At 41.6% G+C, this 22097-nt stretch overlaps 1 protein-coding gene across 4 annotated transcripts in view; it reads right to left on the bottom strand.

The window, feature by feature from the left end:
- FGGY (FGGY carbohydrate kinase domain containing) overlaps nt 1-22097 on the bottom strand; it is a 388228-nt gene that overhangs the window by 227511 nt on the left and 138620 nt on the right. For all 4 annotated transcript variants that reach the window (XM_021683954.2, XM_021683958.1, XM_044914038.1 and 1 more), the window contains one exon: nt 21421-21536. In XM_021683954.2, the coding sequence (XP_021539629.1) occupies nt 21421-21536 (116 nt within the window). The remainder of the gene's footprint in view (nt 1-21420; nt 21537-22097) is intronic.

Below are 22097 nucleotides of genomic sequence, written 5' to 3'. Positions count from 1 at the left end.
TTATTCAAAAACAACCATAAAATTACATGGTATATACTAGATTCTTTCTTGTTGGGCCCATAGCCATCAGAATGTTCTAGAAATAACAATATTTCAATATCCAAACTGAATCTCATAGACAATGTAGGACTGTCAAATAAATTAATTCTCTGTTACCAGGTCTTATAACTATGTATGTGTGTATATATGTGTATACATGTACTATGCGTATATATATAATATACATAAAATATAATATTATATATTACAATATAAGTAGGAAATTATATATAATATTAATTATATATGTAATTAATTATATATGATATTATATATATAATTTTCCCTTTATATAATTTCCTTTTTTGGAAAATGTAGTCAAGATTCTTTTTTTTTTATTGGTCAAGATTCTTATATCCAAAAACTATATATATATAAATAAATAAAACCAAAGCTCTCTCTTTTAAATAAATGGTAATTTTTGCAGGGGCAAGAACTTTCTCAAATATGAAAACATTTGTTCTGGATTCATACAAGTGGGCTCGAGGTTGGAGTCTGCTACCAGAAAGACTACAGACTTCACTTTAGATTTGTGTCTGGCAAGCCCACAAGAGGCTCTAACATCAGGCTGTTTTTGAAATAATTCCAGGGTGACCCAAGCCATTAAAAGAGGACTCAGCTGGTGATAAAAGGATCTTGGTAAACATGATCATCAACTTGTCAAACACATTCATCTGGAGTCATCTAGCCCTTGATCTGTACCCCTATAAACTGACTTGCCTGAAGAGTTTAGTATACCCAAGAGAGTCCAGCTCTTGGTTACCACCTGGTTATCATAGAGTCTCTGCTCTTCCCATACTTGCAGAGCTGGGCTGGGGGCGGCATGGTGGAAATAAATCAGTTACACTGGCCAAGAAGTAGTTAACAGAGACCTGAACTAGCATTCCCAGCATCAGGAAATAGGATTCTATAAATCAGACGTTTTTCCCTATTGGTTTTTACAAGATACTCTCTGTGAAATATATCCAAACACAGACACGTTCCCATGGGAACGCCCGTTTCTTCCTATGCACAGAGCTGCACTAAAGGGAGCAATGCACCCCGTGGACAGCCTCTCTCTTCGCAAGTCAGAAACCTGTTCAGTTCAGTCTCTTACTTTCGACTCTTAGCATGGCAAGGACAATGCCAAAGGGCTTTCCCGTGAGCTGGGCTGTGGATGATTTGAGCATCATGGAAAGAGAACCTGTGGGAATCTGTGTCCCGAGACTTTAGGTTCGTAGAACCCTGAGTGAAGCGGGTAATTCATTTCCACACCACTCTATTTTGTTGGCGTTTATGTTTATTAAAAATATACACCCTTACTCCCTTCTTGGTGCTCACATGTCCATGGTTCTGATAAGGCAAGAAAAGTAATTGCAGAGAAAGAGGATGAGCATCAGGAAGAGAAGAGAATCCTGCCGGGAAAACACACAAAGGACCTTGAGGAGATGGGACCTGGGTTTGAGCCTCAGCTCTGCCACAAACTGATTCAGAGATCGTCCTTAATTATTTCACCTTCTTGACCTTTAGTTATCTTCCTTCTAAAACAAAGTACATGTTTGCTATGTCCCTTTCCAAATACTAACACTCTGAAATTATTTTTTTAAAAATTAAACAACTTTATATTCTAAAGGAAAAAGAATGGCACAATGGACCATGTCATTTCCTTGTTTAGAATTCAACAGTTCCCTGATGCCTCATGCAATGGTTTCTAAACGTTTTAAGTGTGCGTGACACTAAAAAGTCTTCAGCATGGATTCCCAATGTACGTATTACTTATCAATTATATATATGCATGTGCTAGTGGATTTATAAGGCATACATGTGTATCGTGAAACATACATAAAAATAAAAAGAATGAAATAAATAGAGGTAAATAGAAATTCTAAATTTCTTTCCATACTCATTGGACCATCTTGCTTGACATCACTTGGGTCATGAAACCCCATTTACAGAACATGGACACACGGGATCAAGTTTAAGCAACTCATCATGGCACAGAAAGGCCATTATAATTTGGTCCCTGCCTGCTTCTCCAGCTTCATGTCTTCTTCCTGCCCCAAATTCAATGTTCCAGCAACTCCTTGCCTGCACACACCATATCAGTCAGCTCTGAGCCTTTACTTAGGCTCTAACTTCCATCAGCAATACACTTTCCTCAGCTCTTCACCTGAAAACCACCTCCGCATCTATGGCAGAGAGACTAAGTTGCCTACTTAGCACACACCCTCCCCTTCTTTCTTAATAACACAACTCTGATGTTGTTGGAGGCTGCAGTGCGACCAGGGAAAAACTTATCTTTTCCAGCTCCCCTTACAGATGGTGGTATTCATGTGATATACTTCTGGCTTTACAATGAGATATACACAGAAGTGACTGGGTGAGGTGTCTGAGGGAACACCCCAAAATGGAAGCAGCTTCAGTTAACACACACACACCTTTGCCCTTTGTTCTTGTCCTTCTTCCGCCTGCAACATAGACTTGACACTGGAGGCAAGACAATAAGACCAGAAAAGCCAGCCGTGTGGTGAGGGGGTCAGGTGCAGAAGATTAAAAGAAAGGCAGTGAACTGGAAGACAGAGATCAGAGGGGAGAATGGTGCCGGGAGGGGAGGTCATGGTGTGGGGGGTGGGGAGGCTTCTGTTTTGTGCCCCAAGAGCACTGGGAAAAGTTGGGAAGGTTGATGCTAGGGAGTCACGGGATTAGATTTTTATTATAAAAAGTGCATGTTGGTGGGTATGTACAGAATGGGTTGAAGAACGCAAGTTTCTATTCAGTGAGAAATTTAGAAAGAAGCCTGTCACACAGTCCAGGTGGGAGGTTCCAGGAACCCAAACATAGTAGCATTTAAGATGGAGAGAGTGCGTGGACGACATGTGGAACTCAGAACTGCCAGCAGGTGGCAACTGAGCCAATCGAGCGAGACAGTCAGGGCAGAAGCATCACGGGCTCGCAGAACTGGATGGCTGGTACTACCATTCATTGCGATGAACAAGACAGCAACTGAACAGACCCTTCCCATGCTTTGCAACCAGAAGGCTGTTCATGGCAGGGGACAATCACACAACAGGGCAGATTAATGATAAACTCATGACAACCCCTCAGCAAGACTGTCAATATCATTCAACATCCCTCCAAGGTTTCTCTAGTCCTCCTGCTCCCCCCCATTCTCTACTTAAACCTTTGCCACTCTTCTCAGACTTCCAACTCCCCTACTTCTCTACCACGCTCTCAGGTGATCATCTCACCCACTTCACACAGAAAACAGAAGCCACCTAAAGGGAGCTCCCTCCACTTCCCACTTCCGAGCATACCCTCCTCCCCAGGTCTGCGCTCATTGCCTTTTTGTAGTGCAACAGGACGACTATATCCCCACTTCTTTCTAGAAGAAATTCCTCCTGCCTTCTCTGGAAACTCAGCATAGCAATTCTCTTTCCTCTCTCTAGTATTGTCAACCTATCACTCCACTACCCGAACCTTCCCACCAATTAGAGCTGCCCGAGCAAATCTCTCTCATCTTCAACCAACTGACCAAGCAACAGGAAACTCCATCCACTTTCAACTATTCTTCTTCCTCCTCTAGCCACTGCCTCCATTTCCCTTTCTTTTCCTCCCAACCTAATTTCTTACAGAGATGTCTAAATGTGGCTGTTTTCCCAGCTAGTATTTTCAGTCTGGCATCCAACTGTCCTGGCTTGAATCCACACTAGCCAGCTGTGGGACTCTGGGTGATTAACTTCATTATGCCTCAATTTTCCTCTTCTGTAAAAGAGGGGGAAGGGATAACGTTCCCTCATAACGTTGTTACTACATGGGAATCCATATTAAGCACCTGGCACTGGGTCTGGCATCTAGTAAATGCCTGGTAAATGTTTGCTGTAGTTTTTATGAAATTATCATTTGCTCCCCAACCCTTATCTTTTGCCCCCACTGTTATTATAATAAAGTGGGTGGCTCTCCCTGAGGTCTCTAAGTCACTTTATCAAATAGACAGTTTTCAGTCCTCTTTGTCTTTTTATCTCCCATTACTCTTTAGCGTCGTCCCTAGCAGACACCTGGCCTTTAAGTGCTGAGATTCCTTTCCCCCAGATCCATTTTTCTTCTGCTGCTAGAGTCTTCTACATGTACCCACAGCTTTAATACCATCAACACCAATGGCTTCCAAATCTCTATTTCTAGCCTCATGGCTCCAACTTCTTACTGCTTTCTCCAGGTCTTTGTTTGGATATCTTGGAGGCATGAACTTGTGGCCTTCAGCTTCTTTAACTTGTTTTGACTGTCCTCTGAAGCATCTGTTTGTCTCTGAATGTATTCTCTAACACCTAGTCATTCATACATTTATCAATATCTACGGAGCATCTGCTACATTCTAGACTTTCTTCTACGTGCTATCTTGTCTTAGAAAATATTTGAGGGAGCTTATAACTAGTACACAAAGATGGAATAAGGTCAGTGGGATTAAAGGCTAAATAAAACCACAGATGGGAACAAAATTAATTGAGACAGGGTTAAACATATACACCAATGGCTTAAAAATCCACTACAGAGGAGTCTCAAATTTGCTTTAAATCTTCAAGCAGCCAAAGGGATGAGGGGTATCTTGTTGGTTACTTAATATAATGCCCATGAGAGACAGAGAAAATAAAGAAATTATTCAGAAAAATTAGGATAAACTAAAAATAATGTAAGTACTCAGATTAGACAAGATTTTTCTCATGAGGCCTACATTATGAGGTATCTATGTGAAGTCATCCTAATTACCAGGTACTACTCAGATATTACTCTCAGTGTGGCAGGTAGGTGAACTTAGACCCTCAGACGTTAAATAACTTGCTTGATACTAGTCACACAGCTGATAAATGGCAGCACCAGGATGCAAACTCAAACCTATTTGGCTCCAAAACCCATTTTCTTTCCATTACCCCAAAGTACATTTCAAAAATAGATACCCCCACCCAGCAGCTCCAAGATCTCTACATACAAGGTCCGTAATAGGACAACATATGACATCGCAGAAACTCTGTATCTTAAAGATCCCCTGGCAGCTTTTGTACTTTCAATTTAAAGACAGATGCATAGTCTTTGGTAGAAAAGAACGGGGGGAGGAAGCAGAACATGAAGTATTAATAAACATCGTAAGATCATTACCTGGTCCCTTAAGTAGCCTCTGAAGTAAGAGCAATGGGGAAAAAAAACTGCAAGAGGCTATTTTCCCCTCCTAATAGATTGTACATTTCAACAGCTAAAAGCGTATGAAAATTTAACGGAATTTTTAATGTCTTTCTAGGTTTTACGATACCACAAAGAGATCATCTTTGTTCTCCTTGCCATGAGAACAGATGGGTGGTAGGGGTGGTGGGGCCGTGACTCACCACCTTCTCATGCCCGCAGAGGCTGTATGTGCAGCAGGCCAACTTCTGGGATCAATAGGGTTCATAACAACACAGTATCTGCCAGCAATCCTTGAAGAGGCCATTAGTCAACCAATGACCTGCCAACCTGACCACAGCAGCCTTCTGATGTGGATTCTCAGAAAGGTTAGTGTGTGCCGGGAAACAGAAAAGGTCATGGGTATCTCACAATCAAAATCCACAGGACTGGAGTGAAGGGCATCGCAGAGGAGCTAGGAAGTCGGGGGTAAGGGCCACCCTGGAAACCAAGGTCACCACCTACCGGCTGCATGCCCAAGAAAAACTAAGTAGGAGAGGCAGTGGCTAGGATAGGCCGCATACGGCAGACGAGGGCAGCCACTGGAAATGGCCGCTCTCCATGAACACTGAACTAAATGACCTCTTGTGGACGGTAATAATGGCAAGAGGTCAGATGTCCACCTGGGGTCCAGATGCAAGTCTCAACTTAATAATTTCAGTAAAGGGGAAAAAATCCAAACTGACTTGTGAATTCTAATGTGAATGAAGCATGTGGCTTTGCAAGTGTCATATTGTCTACTTACTCTCCTCCTGGAATTTTAGAGAAGCCAAGAGAACTCTAATCCTCTGAGAGCCCTATCCTCAGGCGTCTTTTCCCTGCACCAGTTCAGAGCAAAGGAAGAAGGAACTTTGGAGTTGGGCTTGCATCTTTTGTTAGCTTCTTGAGTCAGCAATGAGGAGGGGCTTTGGTGGCCCACAGATCTGAATTAGGCTCGAGCTCCATAATTTATTAATGTTTTTGACTTTGGGCAGGTGATTTTATCAGGTTAGACAACCCCAGACTGGTCAACTGTTTTATTTCCTACATTCACCAGATCTAAATTATCTTCTTTATCTGGGTCATTCTCCTGTAGATACATTATTTATTATTATTATTACTTTTTTTTTGTCAGCGGCCCTTATAAATGTGAGGCCTGGAATGGGACAGAGGATTTCAGATATAATCTGACCAGAACTGAGGCTCTTGCTAATCCTGACCTGAACACTGCAGCTATATTAATGCAGCCCAGCCTCAGGAGGCTCTGCGGCCTTGTGGTCAGAGATGCAGGCTCTAGAGAAGAACTATCTCCAGCTCCATTACTTACTGTGTGACCTCAGCAACTTACTTAACCTCTCTGTGCCTCAGTTTCCTCATCAGTAAAGTATAAGAGTATCTACCTAGACTGGTTAAGCAGATTAATAAGTTAATAGTTATAAAGCATATGGAAGTGACTGGTACATAATAAGTACTCAACAAATACGTACTTGGTTCATTGCTCCTTGGCAATCAAGCATTCTCTAAGAAATCTAGGCTACTACTGAGATTACATATACACCACTGAGAAGCTACTTTTGTTTTTCATTTTTTTTAATTGAGGTATAACTGACATATAATATTATATTAGTTTCAAATGTACAACATAATGATTTGATATTTGTATATATTGTGAAATGATCACATTAAGTCTAGTTAAAATCTATCACCTTACTACATATTTTTTTTGTGTGATGAGGACTTTTAAGGTTTACTCTCATAGCAACTTTTACATATGCAATACAGCATTACTAACTATAATCACCATACTGTACATACATCCCCAGAACTGACTTGTTATAACTGAAGTTTGTACCTTTTGACCTCTTTCACTCATTTCACCCACCCACCACCCCTGCCCCTGGTAACCACCATCTGTTCTCTGTATCTATGAGCTGCTTTGCTGTTTTTTGTTTTGTTTTGTTTTTTTAAGATTCCACATATAGGTGACTTATTTCACCATGCATAATGGCCTCAAGATCCACCCATGTTGTCACACACAGCAAGATTTCATTCCTTTGAATAATATTCCATTGTGTCCACACACATACACACACCACATCATCTTTATCCATTCCTCCACTGATGGACATTAAGGTTGCTTCCAAGTCGTGGTTATTGTAAATAATGCTGCAGTGAAATGGTGGTGGTGGTGTGGGGCATGTATCTTTTTGAATTACTGTTTGTTTTCTTTAGATAAACACCCAGATGTAGAACTGCTGGATCATTTGGTAATTCTACTTCTAGCTTCTTGAGAAACCTCCCTACTGTTTTCCACAGCGGCTGCGCCAGTTTGCACTCCCAGCAATAGTGCACGAGGGCTCCTCTTTCTCCACGTCCTCACCAGCACTTACTATTTCCTGTCTTTTTGATAATAGCCAATCTAACAGATGTAAGGTCATATCTCATAGTGATTTTTTATTTTTCATAGCAGTTTTGATTTGCACTTCCCTGAGGATTAGTGATGCTGAGCATCTTTTCAGGTACCCGTTGGCCATCTGTATATCTTGTTTAGAAAAGATATATTGTCCTTTTATTTTACTTTTTATTTATTTTATAATATATATTCAAATCTTTTACCCTTTCCTTCCATGCATTTTTTAATGAAAAGACATACCCTGATAAAAATTCACATTAATTTTAACTTATCCTTCTAATCTGTTATACTTTAAAAAAAATTTTGAGGGGCACCTGGGTGGCTCAGTCGGTTAAGTGCCTGCCTTTGGCTCAGGTCATGATCTCAGGGTCCTGGGATCGAGCAGGGACCGGCTCAGCAGGGAGCCTGCTTCTCCCTCCACCCCCGCTCATGTTCGCTGTCTCTCTCTCTCAAATAAATAAATAAAATCTTTAAAAAATTTTGGATTATGTTATTTAATGTATTAATTATGGTTCCCTGCTTCGTATCATTTACATATTAATTCAGCAAGTCCTCTATGTGTTCATCCAAGTTGCTGATTGAAAATATTATCAAGGGCAAGTTAAAATGCAGTGAATGCCACATGCCATGTCACGAGAGGCTCATAAGGAGTTGAGATAAAGTTCTTTATCCACAGTCTTTGAGGTAGTTTCTTAGCCCTTTGGGAATCCATTCTGAATGCATCACTCATTCCAAAGTCCTCTATTTTAACTAGGAGAAAACTGCTAGAAATTCCTCAAAAATGTATAGCACACAAGATACATTTCTTCTATGCCATTTAATCAGTTCTCAAACTCTAACTCATTTATTTATTCAATAATATTTAATGAACAGCTATTCTGTCGATAAACATACAAATACATCCAAGAATAAGGCAGTAAGATAGTGACAAGTACTAAGAAGAAAATACAAGAGAGCCACAACACTGCTGGAGCAGGGAAGGGAGTGGTAGCTCAGGGGCGGAGGAGGCTCTTCTCCAATGACATTTAAACTGAGCTATGAACAAAGGGAAAGAGATAACCGTGTCAATATTTTTAGAAAAGCCAAGGCAGACAGACAGCCAAGTTAATGCAAAGGCTACACATACCAGAAATGTTTGAGAAACAGAACATCACTGTGGTTGGACAGTAAATACGTGGGGGCGTGGCAAGAAATAAAAGAAAGGGGGTAGAAGGAGAGAGCTATCACAGAGGACTTTGAAGAGCATGTCAAGGGATTTAGTTTTTTTTTTTTAATTGTAATAGAAAGCCACTGGAAGAATGTGGCCATGAGAGTAGCATCATCTGATTGACATTATTGACATATTAAAATAATAATCCGACTACAGTAGCAAATGGATTATCAGAGGAAAGAACATAATCAAGGAAACCAATTAAGAGGCTGGTACATGAACCCTGCAAGAGATGAAAGTTGTGTGGGCAAATCAAGAGTTCTGTGTTGGATCTCAATCTCCCCCAGCCAGCCAGCCTTTATTTAGTGGTGATGCTGGGCAGAGGAGACAGCACCAACAGTCTAGTTGAGGATATAAGAGCAGACGGACAAGATGTAAGCACTGAGTGCTACTGAAGCTTCGACTATGCCCAACAATCTAAAGAAGGAGAGTGCTCCTGAGAAAGCAATTTCAAGAACAGACAACATCTGAGGTTAGGTTAGCAGAACTCATTCGTAGTGAACCTGTGCGACTTCCTAATGACATCCTCTTTCACAATTATATGCATAATAATCACAACCAAGATATCTTGTGTGATTAACATGAAGCACACAGGTCATTTTTAGGGGTCAAAATTTTGGAAAGCTGGGAGCAGTAACTTATCTGAGCAGCAATTCAGTCTTGCTCTCAGGGGCTCCAAGATCACATCTGCAACTTATTTTCTTAGTTGTGAATACCCAGCTGAGCATGAATATACAACACTGACTGAGACCGTCAAAATACTTCCTTAAATTTTCCATTTTCTCTCAACCACACTCAGTCTGAATGAAGCCAGTTCTCTGAGATAATGATTTCAGCATCATCTTGCAACCTGTTCCAAGTTTCTCAGCTCTAGTCACAGTGGTCTTCCTTCACCATGCTTCCTCCTGCCACAGTTACTGCAAATGCTGTTCCCTCTACCTGAAACACTGTTCCCAGCCCTCTTTTCAGAGTTACCGCATATCAACCTCCCCTAAACATCCATTCCTCAAACATTTCCTAGTTTCCCTGACAAGGCCATATCCCATTATTACGCATTCTTTAGGCCCCCTTGACCCATTCTTTGTACCACTTATCTCAGCACTAATTTTGTGAATGATGGACTAATGCACTCTTTACTACACTGACAACTCAAGGAAGGCAGAAACCCTGTCGGCTTTGGTTCATCATTATTCTCCTACAAGTAGCATGATGCCTAGCATTAAGTTAATGAGTGAGAACAAAGAAGGAAAATAAGAGTGCTGCTTCTTTTTTTTTTTTTTTTAACCAAATCGTTAATATGATCCAATCTTTGCAAACCATTAACCCAACCTTCTTAGTTTTTCTTCCTGTGGATACACTTATCAAGTCTTTTTTTGGTTGCTCATAGAATTTGACATTAGGGGAGTCCAATATTAGCTCCCTTTATCACTATGATACTTTACGTAGTATTAAATCTTCTCATGTCAGTTAATTTAGTAGTTACTGTTTACTGGGGTCTTACCAAAAGTCAGACACTTTACATACATCACCACTCCATCATGAAGACCATGCAAGGTAGGTATTCCTACACCTGTTTAATAGATGAAATCAAGTCTCAGAGAGGCTTAGTGATTTCCACAAGGTCATAGAGTCAATAAGTGGTGATTCTGGGATTCAATTATAGGTCTTTCTAACTCAAAAACTTCTAACTTCTGGTTTCCCCAAATGTAAATCTGGAATAAAAACCATTTTTCAAATCGGACGGGAAATCAGTGTGAAGAGTGCATGAAAAGAAATACTCTTTTAAAGTCATAAAGCACCATAGGAATATTAGTCACTGAGTTTCTTAGCTAATTATCACCTATGTATCCTGTATTTTTTATTTGCCTATGATGTGTGCCCTTTTGTTCACGAGAAAAAGCTAAAGATTGCCAGTTATGGTGCTGAAGGATTTAAGAAAACCTATAATTCTGGTCAATGTAAGCTCTCAAGGAGGTAAGACTGGAATGTGATTATGATTTCGAAGCAGAAGTCTGATTATTTTATAATATGCTGCTTGGAACAAAAGCTGTGTGAACCCAAGGGTAGAGTTCAGAAGAAAAAAAAAAAGCATTCCCCAAAGTCAGTAGAAGTTGGCAGTAATTATATGGCATTATTCATGGGGTACTGACTTTGGCAGACATGACCTATCACCTAGGGAGGAATTTGAGTTCAGAAGAATGAACAGTTATTAAGATAGTAAGAAGTGACCTTTTTTGAAGACTTACTATGTGCTAGGATCTTTTACCTGCATTATTTACTTTAATCCTCATACTATACCAATTAAGGCTCGGGAAAATCAAGTACCTCATCCAACAATACATATGGCAGAGCGTATGTGGCTTGCAGATGACAGAGCCATCCGAACACAGGCCTGACACGGATGACCAATTCTCAGCCATTAAAATAGGCAACAACTAATACAGTATTTAATTATTTTAGTTGAACTGCATTAGTAGCTTAGGAGCTTGACTGATATATTCCTAGATCCAATGATCCCTGGTTGCTTGGGCAAAGTCCAATTCCTGTACTTGCAAGGCTGAAATGTGGACACTGGATTGGGTGAATTCACATATGTAAGCCCGTCCCTCATAGACATTCTTCTGGTGCTTAGTCCCTTTCAAATGACAGTAACAAGATTGGTTAAATGACCAAAATATTTTGAAAAAGGTAAGACAAGGAAAGGTGGCACAGAGTACTGGAACAGCCACCAGACTGGGGGTCAGGAGACCTGGTTTCTGGTCTCAGTTCTATCACTAGAGTGCTCCAAGACCAAGGAAATTCACCCTACCATCCTGAATCTTGGGTTTTCATCTATAAAATGAAGACAGGAGAGCAAAATCTCTATGATCCCTTTCAGCTCTGCTATTCTCTGACTGCCCAGCAGTAAGAGAAGTTGGCGGCTGATCTCACTTTTGGGGGGCTTCAAATTATCTTCCAGATGCCATACTGAAAGGAAGAGCAGTTCCATGAAACCTTATACACAGCAAGCCTTCTGAAAGGCATTACCTTACAGCATGATGTGGTCATCACTGCTCCCTTGCCCTCCTGGCTCTGCAGGGCTATTCCTGGAAGGGTTAGCAACTGAAACAGTACTTCTGGGAATCTAAGAGTGGTGGTGGTGGGTGGGGAGAGCACAAGTACTTTTTTCAGGCCCAACAGGCAGGGAACAGAAATGTTGAGAGAATAAAGATCCTTGTCTTTGTGATGCCAAGATATATTTAAAAATGGTAACAACTAACAGGTCTCCAGGCTTTGTAAACCACACTGTCCTGTGCTATCGGATATCTCCTTTCAGCTCCACAACAAAACTTTATGGTAGGGAGGTAGGTAATGGGTACTGTACGTGATTAGAGGAAAGAAACAGACCTGGTGGGCGTGTGTACACACACACACACAATCATCTTCATAGGAGCTACAAAACTTCTAAAACTGCCCACAATTTTATTTACAGCACGGGCAGGAGTAATCATTAGAACCATCTCTTGAGAGGCATGGAGAAAATCTTTTTGAGTCTCCCACTGGTGATTCATTAAGGAAGGATAGAAGCCCCATTAGAAATTAAACCCAGTCCCTTTGGGGTGCCTGGGTGGCGCAGTTGGTTAAGTGTTTGACTCTTGAGTTCAGCTCAGGTCATGATCTCAAGGTCGTGAGATAGAGCCCCACGTGCGACTCCACACCCCACACAGAGTCTGCTTGGGATTCTCTCTCCCTCTGCACCTCCCCTCAAATAAATAAATAAATCTTTAAAAAAAGAAATTAGGGGCACCTGGGTGGCTCAGTTGGTTAAGCGACTGCCTTCGGCTCAGGTCATGATCCTGGAGTCCCGGGATCGAGTCCCGCATCGGGCTCCCTGCTCGGCAGGGAGTCTGCTTCTCCCTCTGACCCTCCTCCCACTCGTGCTGTCTCTCATTCTGTCTCAAATAAATAAATAAAATCTTTAAAAAAAAAAAAAATAAAAATAAAATAAAATAAAAAATAAAAAAAGAAATTAAATCCAGTCCCCTCTCCTTTCCCACCATAGGTCCACTATGCTCAAGCCACATCCAGAAATTCATGCACACCTATAGTCTTCTGTGCCTCCATGCCTTTGCCTAGGCTGTTTTTTCTGCCTTAAAAATCATTTACCACTTTTGCCTGGTAAACTACCACTCATATTATTTAGACATCTCAAATGCCATCTCATAAGAAGACTTCCTTGATACCACCTCCAGCTGTGACTTTCTGCTCTGCTTGCCCACAGTATTTTGAACATATCTAGACTTACTGAAAAGCAAGAAAAACACTGAGATTATTGATTTATTTGCCTCTGTCCCCTAGACATGAGATGCCCAAGGGCATGGACCATGATGAGTAGTTTTTTTTGGTTTTTTGTTTTTTTTTAAGATTTTATTTATTTGCGAGAGAGAGAATGAGAGACAGAAAGCATGAGAGGGAGGAGGGTCAGAGGGAGAAGCAGACTCCCTGCTGAGCAGGGAGCCTGATGCGGGACTCGATCCCGGGACTCCAGGATCACGACCTGAGCCGAAGGCAGTCGCTCAACCAACTGAGCCACCCAGGCGCCCCCATGATGAGTAGTTTTATACCTCCTGTACTTAGTCCAGCACCTGGCACATAGGAAGCACTCAGTAGTGTGGTTGTTTGGATGGATGCATGACTGGATGGATCACTAACATGAAGACTTCTAGGTCATTCTCCATTAGGCAGAAGTTTTATTTTATTTTATTTTTTTATTTTTTTTTAAAGATTTTATTTATTTATTTGACAGAGAGAGACACAGCGAAAGAGGGAACACCAGCAGGGTGAGGGGGAGAGGGAGAAGCAGGCTCCCCGCAGAGCAGGGAGCCCGATGTGGGACTTGATCCCAGGACCCTGGGATCATGACCTGAGCCGAAGGCAGTCGCTTAACCGACTGAGCCACCCAGGCGCCCAGAAGTTTTATTTTAAAAGATAAAATAAGACAGTACAATATTCAGAGGATATGAACTTGCCTCAGACATTGAAAAGACCTTATTCTATTACCTGGACAGGAATGAGAAGGGTAATAAGAAGCAGTGGGTTAAGACCAAAGACTCAGGGTGAAGGGCAAAGACAAAGCCTAGTCCGGGGCACCCATAGGGATGGCCTCCCCCAGGACATGGGAGACAGTGGTGTGGAAATGCTGGGATTACCTGTGGCCAAAGATTTCCCCAGACCTCCCAAGACATATTACTAAAAAAAGCATGAAAATCTCATGATACCAAGATGGAGTAGCAGTTCAGCAAAATTCTAAATGAAAAGTCTCAAATGCTAAGGAATGAATGGATAAATCCTTGCAAACATATCTGGTTCTATTGGGACAATTCAGATCATTGAGTATTAATAGCCATAAAAGGATTCTTATAATACCCACAAGCATGGATGATACGATATCCCTGAATTCAGGCTCCCAACATCGGCCATGATGCCTATCACTGGTAGAAACCCCTTCGTCATGTTTCCACAAGGGGATTTCCTCTTCTCTCCCTCAGGATGCAGTAGCATTCATGTGAACACTCTCATCTCACGCTTGTATACTCTTATATATTCCATCCATGCGAAGAAGATCACTTAGCTAATCCATGAGACTTGGAGAAAACCAACCTCCCTGGGGCCATGTTCACAAGGAAGGAGTGCCACTGCCTTTACATGGAGTCAGTGCAGGCTTGGCATGGGTCTCTCTCCTTGAACCACCTAGACCCAGCCCAGTGGGCTCTTTCAATTTGTGAATTAAGCAGATCAAATGCCGAAGCAAGCCCAGCCAGGTCTCATCTCTTTGTGTGAGCTCCTTGGCCTACCAATGAATGGATTAGGTCAGTGTCATGCAGGTCCCAGGGTCTAGCCACATTCAGAAAAGAGGCAGGATTTTCCCACCGTGCTCTTTAATTCAGTACCGCACTTTGCTTCAGCTGGCTCTGGGAACTGTGCTCTATTGTTTAGACTTTAGAGCAGACCAGTGGTGAATACTGGGCCATCAATGTCCTCAACACATACTTGTGATGGGTCATGATTCTTTACCTCCAGTGTGAAGCCTACATGACAACAATATCTCAAATGCAGCTTTAGTTAACTGCAGGGTTACCTGACCCTATGGAAAAGTGGTAGTCCTAATCTTAAAATAAGTTTGCTTGTTTTTTGTTTGTTTTCTGTGAAGGAGTTTGAAATATTCCCTGTCATGCAGAAGTCTCAGAGAGAAATGCTACAGGAATGAGGCTGGACTGCAACTATCACTCAGGGCTGTGGTATGTCTTCCACAGAGTCTTTTCTTAAGTGGCAAATAAATTCATGAAAAAAGAACTGTGAATACTGAAATTATGAAATGAAATCACTGTCTGTCACCTAGTAATGTCACATAATTCAAAACAATTTATGGAGAGTGCGTAAGTATTTTGGACAATTGAGGCCAAAAAAGGAATTGTTTATCAACTCCACCATTCAAACATATATTCACTCATTCACCAAGTATTTTGTCAGTATCTATTATGTGCCAGATAGTAGCCAGCGCCCTGTGCCTAAAACACAGTCCCCCAGAGGGAGAGAAAAGAAGTTCAAAAATGTAGCCTTTCTCCTTTTAGGGAACGGTCTTCCTTCACACGTGTGTATCTTCAACTTTGCCTATCACTTAAGTTAGTAACTCCTTCTACCTGAGCTTGTAAGTCTCTTTTTTGCCTGGTTTTCCTGACCCCACATAATGCATGATCTGGAGGCTAGCACACTGCACCCTTGTACATAACAAAGCCCTTTCTGTAATGCAAATAAGCAGTCTATAATTCAGCCACTTTGTGCACACGAGTTTCCCTGAAGTGGTCTGCCCCAGTAACACAGGGAAGCACTCTTCTCAGGAAGTAAAAGGCCAACTGGGACGTGCTGAAAGACAGCCTGGACAATGGATGAGAGCAGGTGGGATGCTGCTTGTCTTCCTAAGGGTCCTTTCTCCCTGCTGCTCTCTTCCTTCCTGTTTGCTTTTGATAGATATGTAGGATTAGATGGGTGACCTGTGGATGATTCACATGGAACTGAAGGTCAACATTTATTGGCACAGATTATTTTATTGGACTATGGGTAGATGAATCCCTGCAAGACACGGGGTTTAAGTGTTTCCCATCAACTCTGAACATTAAACAGTTTCGTTAGTATAGTTTCAATTGTGAAGAAATGTCTACTGTATTCTTTTGAGTCACAAAACTATTTTTTCATCCTTACTTTGTATAATGTTCCCCAATCAAACCATCCAAATACCTCCTTGAAAGAAGGCATTAGGTGATAACATTTTAGCTTTGAAAATTTGCATGTAAGTTACTCAAACATTGTAAATTTCTTCCCCTGTCCTTCAAATGCACCATATAAATATTGCATTTGATCCTTAACTTACACTCCATCAATAATTTATTTCATAAATATCCCTCAGTAAGACCATCAGTTGCTGAGGTGTTTGGTTTTCGGGGAAAGCATTTATTTACTGCATGAGCCCAGGAAGGCTGGTAAAGACTTGGCTAAAAGCTCCACATGGAGCGAATTATGGTAATTGCATTAATGCTCAAATCCACGAAGCTCTGCTCAAATCTGTTAAAAGGTTTTGCACTTTATTGCCCACATCTTGACGGGCAATGAGTCCACTGGAAATGTTTAACACTTCACAGGGAAGCTTACGAGATTCATTGCTCATAGTTACAAAAATTACTGAAGAATCTCTGGAGGTATCTTCCAGAGCAATCTCTGAAAGTCACAACTGAGAGTTAACAACCTCTTTACTATCTTCCACTTTTAGATCAGACTGAAACTACAAGTTCAAGTCACCAGAAATGAAAATCAAAGGAAATACCACAATTAATTTTGATGAATGGGTAAGTTTTAATTCATGTATGGCAATATTCTGGTTAATGATATGTCTCCTTAGGACATCCATTAAAAATCCATTAACTTAACAGGCTAAAACTAATAAAGTTACTCTGGAAATTTTCTGCTAGATTAACATTATGGATTTTTAATGAATATTTCCTGTAGGTATTGCTCTATTAGCAAACCTAATATAATAATTAAACATGGGTTTTGTGTCAGGGGTGGGGGGAGCACCAAATGTTAAAATAAAAAAATCAGAGTTGAAGTTGGACCCAAGTCACCGAAGATACTACTAAAATCAGTAAATATCATTATAGCTTTTAAAAGCAAAAAGTGCCAACCGACTAGGACCAGCCATCTCAAGTCAATTTATTCACTTACTAATCACATAGTATTTGATCTACTAAAGTGTACCATCCCCTATGCCGGACACAAAGGTAAATTAGTGAAAATCCTGATGTCAAGGAGCTCACAGTCTAGTATAGAATCAAGACACATACAGGTAATCAATGTATACTATACTAAGATATGGTCAATATACCATGAGAACACTCAGAAGGAACAACCAAATTCAGGGGGTGGCGGGGGCACAAGTAATTGAAGTTGAAATTTGTGTTCCAATAAGATATTAGCTCCTTCTAGGGCCTCCCATTGGGAAGGTTTCAATCCTGACTTAGCATTTATTACTTCTGCATGGGGTTAGATGAGATTATTCATCAAATTTTCATCTGCAAACAAGGTAACATTACTTTTGTCACGGATTGTGAGAATTACATGCAACAAGGTCTGGGAAAGCACAGAGAAATGTGCTTGAAATATAAAAGAGGAAGCAGGGTTAGTATTTACGTTGCCTACCATTCATAGGCACACAATGAATATTATTAATTGGAAGTCAATATAGCAAAAGGGTTAGAGCAGGATTTGGAATCATCCAAACATGGGTCTATATTCTGCCTCTACCATTTGCAAACTGTCCAACATCATTTAAACACTTTTCCCTTTCCTGACCCTCAGGTTCTTCACCTATAGAAGTGGATAAATAAAAATAATTCTATTACACAGTTTTAAAAATTTACAAAGATAATGGTTAAGATGCAATAGTATCATGTCCGAGAAGCAGTAAGCTATTAGTTTTCATTGCTACCATTAATTATGCCTTCACAGGTAAGACTATATGGAAACATGACGAGACTCGGTCTAAGTTCACACCATTAGTGCCAAAACTAGAACCACTCCAGTTCCCAGTTCAGTGTTTTAGACCCATCTTGCCTATACCCCTCAATTACAAGACAAAAAAACCTTCCCTTGGCACTCAGTCCTGATGGTTCTCCATCAAGGCAGCAATCTCATGGGGTGCCTCCAGAAGAGCAGCTTGGGGACTCAGGACTTGATGGCTCTGCTTTAGCTCTAATGACCATGCACTAATACCCTGGTGCTATGGGCTGAATTGTGTCCCCAAAATTAATACGTTGAAGCCCTAATGCCCAACATGACTATATTTGGAGATAGGGTGTGTAAGGAGGTATTTAAGGTTAAATGAGGTCAAAAGGGTAGGGCCCTGGGGTGCCTGGGTGGCTTAGTCAGGTGAGTGTCTGACTCTTGATTTCAGCTTAGGTCATGATCTCACGTGAGATCAAGCCCTGTGTTGGGCTCTGCACTCAGTGGGGAGTCTGCATGAGAGTCAGTCTCTGTCTCTCTCTCTTCCCCTCTCCCCCACTTGCACTCTCTCTCTCTCTAAAATAAATAAATAAATCTTTAGAAAAAGGGTGGGGCTCTGAGCCAATAGGATTTGTGCCCTTAGAGGAAGCGACACTAGTGAGCACTCTCTGCACATGTACAAAAAAGAGGTCATGGGAGCACACGGTAAGAGGCAGCTGCAACAGCCAAGAAAAGAGGCCTCGAACTAAACTCACCTTGTTGGCACTTTGATCTTGGACTTCCCCGCCTCCAGAACCATGAGAAACAAATTTCCATTGTTGTAAATCACTCGGTCTATGGTGTTTTGCTACAGCAGCGTTAGTGGACTAAGACACCCAGGACATCCCTTTGCCCCAGCTGTCTCTTCACTCTTGCCATCTGTCTCCATTCCAGCAACTGTGTCTGTGTCTCACACATTCCGCCAGCAGATATTTATCAACATCGCCTGTGCTGAGATACTCAAGGGTAAGGTACACTGATCCCTGCCCTCCAGAAGCTTTTGGTTTAGCATCGGCTTCTTGTGTGGCTGCTCATGCCTGCTCATGAACAGGAAGCCCTGTCTGAAAACCCAGCTGGGATGGCAGGAGTCCCAACATGCCAGCCTCTAGCCAGCTCACTCAGCCCCCAGAATGAAAGACCGACCCTATTCCCCAGTTGCTGTCCAAGCAGCTGCCTCCAAATGGCTGGAAGACCCAGAATTTTAAAGCTAACCGTCATATGACTTAGGGTATTAACACCTTTTTACACCCTGTGAAGTTATACTCCACTTATCCACTGAGACCCCATCATGCCTTTCTTATGTTCAGGTATGCGCACTTGTTCCAGTCTGGCAGATACTGACCTTGGGAGCTAAATCCTGGACCACTGCATAATCCCACTGGGGGCCAACCACACAGCCACACCAGCTCCCTCAGTCTCATATATCCCGATAGTCAGTGTGCTTTCGCAGGAAAGTGCGCAGAGACCCTAGTTCTAATACTGACTCGACAACTTAATAGTGGACAAGGAACTGAATCCCGGTTTTCCCATCCATAAAATGGGAATAGCTATTACACCAACAGGTTTGTGAAAGCCACATGAGATAATGCACATAAATCACCTACCAAAGGACTCAGAATATAGCTGATGACGAATGACTGCTGCTTTGCTTTTTTCTTCTCTTCCGTGGCCCAAGCCCCTCCCCTTCTCTACCAGCTCAGATCCAGACATGATTTCCATGGAGCCACAGAAATTCCAGAATGGCTCTTGCTGCATACTACTCTGACTGTTCTTTTCCCCAGACTTAGCAATTAGTAGTTGAACAGACTACAGACAACCAAGTGAGGCTATCCGCAACACAGTAGGATAGGTGCTACTTGAATCTTTCATATTTCTATCCTGAAACACTTGCCCTTTAATAGATGGGTCATGAGGACTCCCCCAGAGAAAGGTGAAACTGAAATGACCTACCACATGACTCAGTTATCACGGGCAGTCACAAGATGTAGCAGACAACAGTTTTTCGCCAATATTTAACAGCACAACTCTCAAGTTTTAGCTGGCCACGTGCATGGACACACGGCTGCCCAGCCCATGGCCACATTCTTCAGCTACCCTTGCAGCCTTGTGGAGCCTTAGGAACATATGCTGGTTAATGGGATGCGATCAGAAATGACGTGGCTCATGTCCATGTTATGGTCTCTCCAGAAGAATGCAGACGGATTCCTCTGGTCCTTTTCATTCCTCCCACTCACTGACAGGGAACTGATGAGAACGGGAGTAACTAACTTGGACCCAAGGTTGGAGGCCATGTTGTGACAATATCAGAGCTGGCCTGATAGTCACTTCCCTCTATTCTATTACATAAAAAAGGGAATTACCTTCCATCTTGTTTATTAACCCACTGTCCTTTTCACTTTTATTGTTACAACGTCTTAGCCTAAACACTAAACAGTACAAAAGGATTTCTATTTAATTAGGGGTAATTGCCTACCTGATGACAGCTTACTAGAACTGCAAGTAGTCACTACAGGAAATAAACAACTTCCTGTGAAATGAACATGCAAACCTTAAACTTTCAAATGCCAGCTATCGTTATATAAACGTACCTAGCATCTCAATTCTTTCCCCAAGTAAAACCCTACCAGTCACCCACACCTTTATTACCTGGTCACATAAAACTGGAAGTCTGGGACTCTATGGCCTTAGTCAGGAACCACTGGCTCAACCTGTAGTTTCTGTCTTACTCCTGTTTCTTCTCATTTTTATCTCAATTGTTTTTCTTTCTGTTCATGGCCTTGTCTGGTTCCTTGAACGTAATTCACAAAGCATCTTCTAATACTGACTGGAAACAATCCATACACACCCCCTTGATTATTCTATTCCCAGCTACTCTATGCGAATGTCTCCCTCAATCTAGCTCAACGTCTACAATTCTATATTTCATTGCAGACTTCCACAGCCTGTATCTCTACTCAGTTCGTATGAGACCCAAAACAAGGGCCTACTAGTCATGGTCTACCCATCACAACGGACTCATTTCTCTTAGAAAAACAGGGCAGAGTTTCTGCATTTCTTTTTTCTTTTTTTAATTTTATTTGTTTGAGAGACAGAGAGAGTACAAGCAGAGAGAGGGACTGAAAGAGAAGTAGACTCCCTGCTGAGCAGGGAGTCCAGAAGGACACAGGGCTCAATCCCAGGACCCTGAGCTCAAGACCCGATCCGAAGGCAGATGCCTAATCGACTGAGCCATCCAGGTGCCCCTCTTTTTTTTTTTTTTTTTTTTTTTAATATTTTACTTATTTATTTGAGAGAGAGTGCACAAGCAGGGGGAAGGGCAGAGGGAGCAGGGAGCCTGACTCAGGGCTGATCTCAGGACCCCAAGATCATGACCTGAGCCAAAGTCATTCACTTAACCACTGAGCCACCCAGGCACCCCTTGCATTTCAATTCATAAAAAAACAAAAACAAAAAGACAATATCCTTATATATACATACACATAATTACTCTCCAGATGTTTTCATTTTGTTTGCTTTTTACCTATTTTGCTGTAATTATCTGCAACAAAATCTTCCAATCCGATCATCTTCCAGAAACTGTCATCCCAGCCTTTCTCTGCAGAGTATGTCCATTTGCACACCAGGGAGCAGAGAGACCTAAGTAAATGGGACAAAGGTAGAACCAATAATATGAGTCAGGCTTCCTTTGTATTTTGCCAAATACCTACCCAGATATCCGCAGTAGTGTTAAAGAAGTAGAATAAGCCAAAGTAAGTAATTACACATCCCTGTTCAGATCCAAAGTCTTCACTTATACCTGGCCATGGGTTGGTGGTTATGGGGATGAGTGATGGGTAAATGGGTGTTCATGATCTACTCTGTTTTGTGCATGTTCAAAATTCTCTATAATAAAAAAGGTAAAAAGAAATTGAAAAAGTACCTGGTATATATATAGTCGCTCTAGTCTAAAGCAATACTTAATTGGAGGAAGACTGGAATGCTGGAAGGTACTTTCCTTTCCAGCTTTATTTCTCATACATTTACCCTGAGTATTCCACACTCCAGCAATAAAGAAATCATTTGCAGTTTTCTGGAAAAAAAAAAATTCTTGCACATTTCTGTGCCTTTGCCCTACTCCTATTTGTTTGGAAAATTCTTCCCAGCTTCTTCCCCCGGGATAACTCAAATACTTCTCCAGCCTAGGCTGAGTCTTCAGTT

This window comes from Neomonachus schauinslandi, chromosome 4 (assembly GCF_002201575.2).
Source record: "Neomonachus schauinslandi chromosome 4, ASM220157v2, whole genome shotgun sequence".
NCBI classification, from domain to species: Eukaryota; Metazoa; Chordata; class Mammalia; order Carnivora; family Phocidae; genus Neomonachus; species Neomonachus schauinslandi.
Note: the sequence above shows the minus strand (reverse complement) of the source record. Positions and strands in the feature narration are given on the sequence as shown.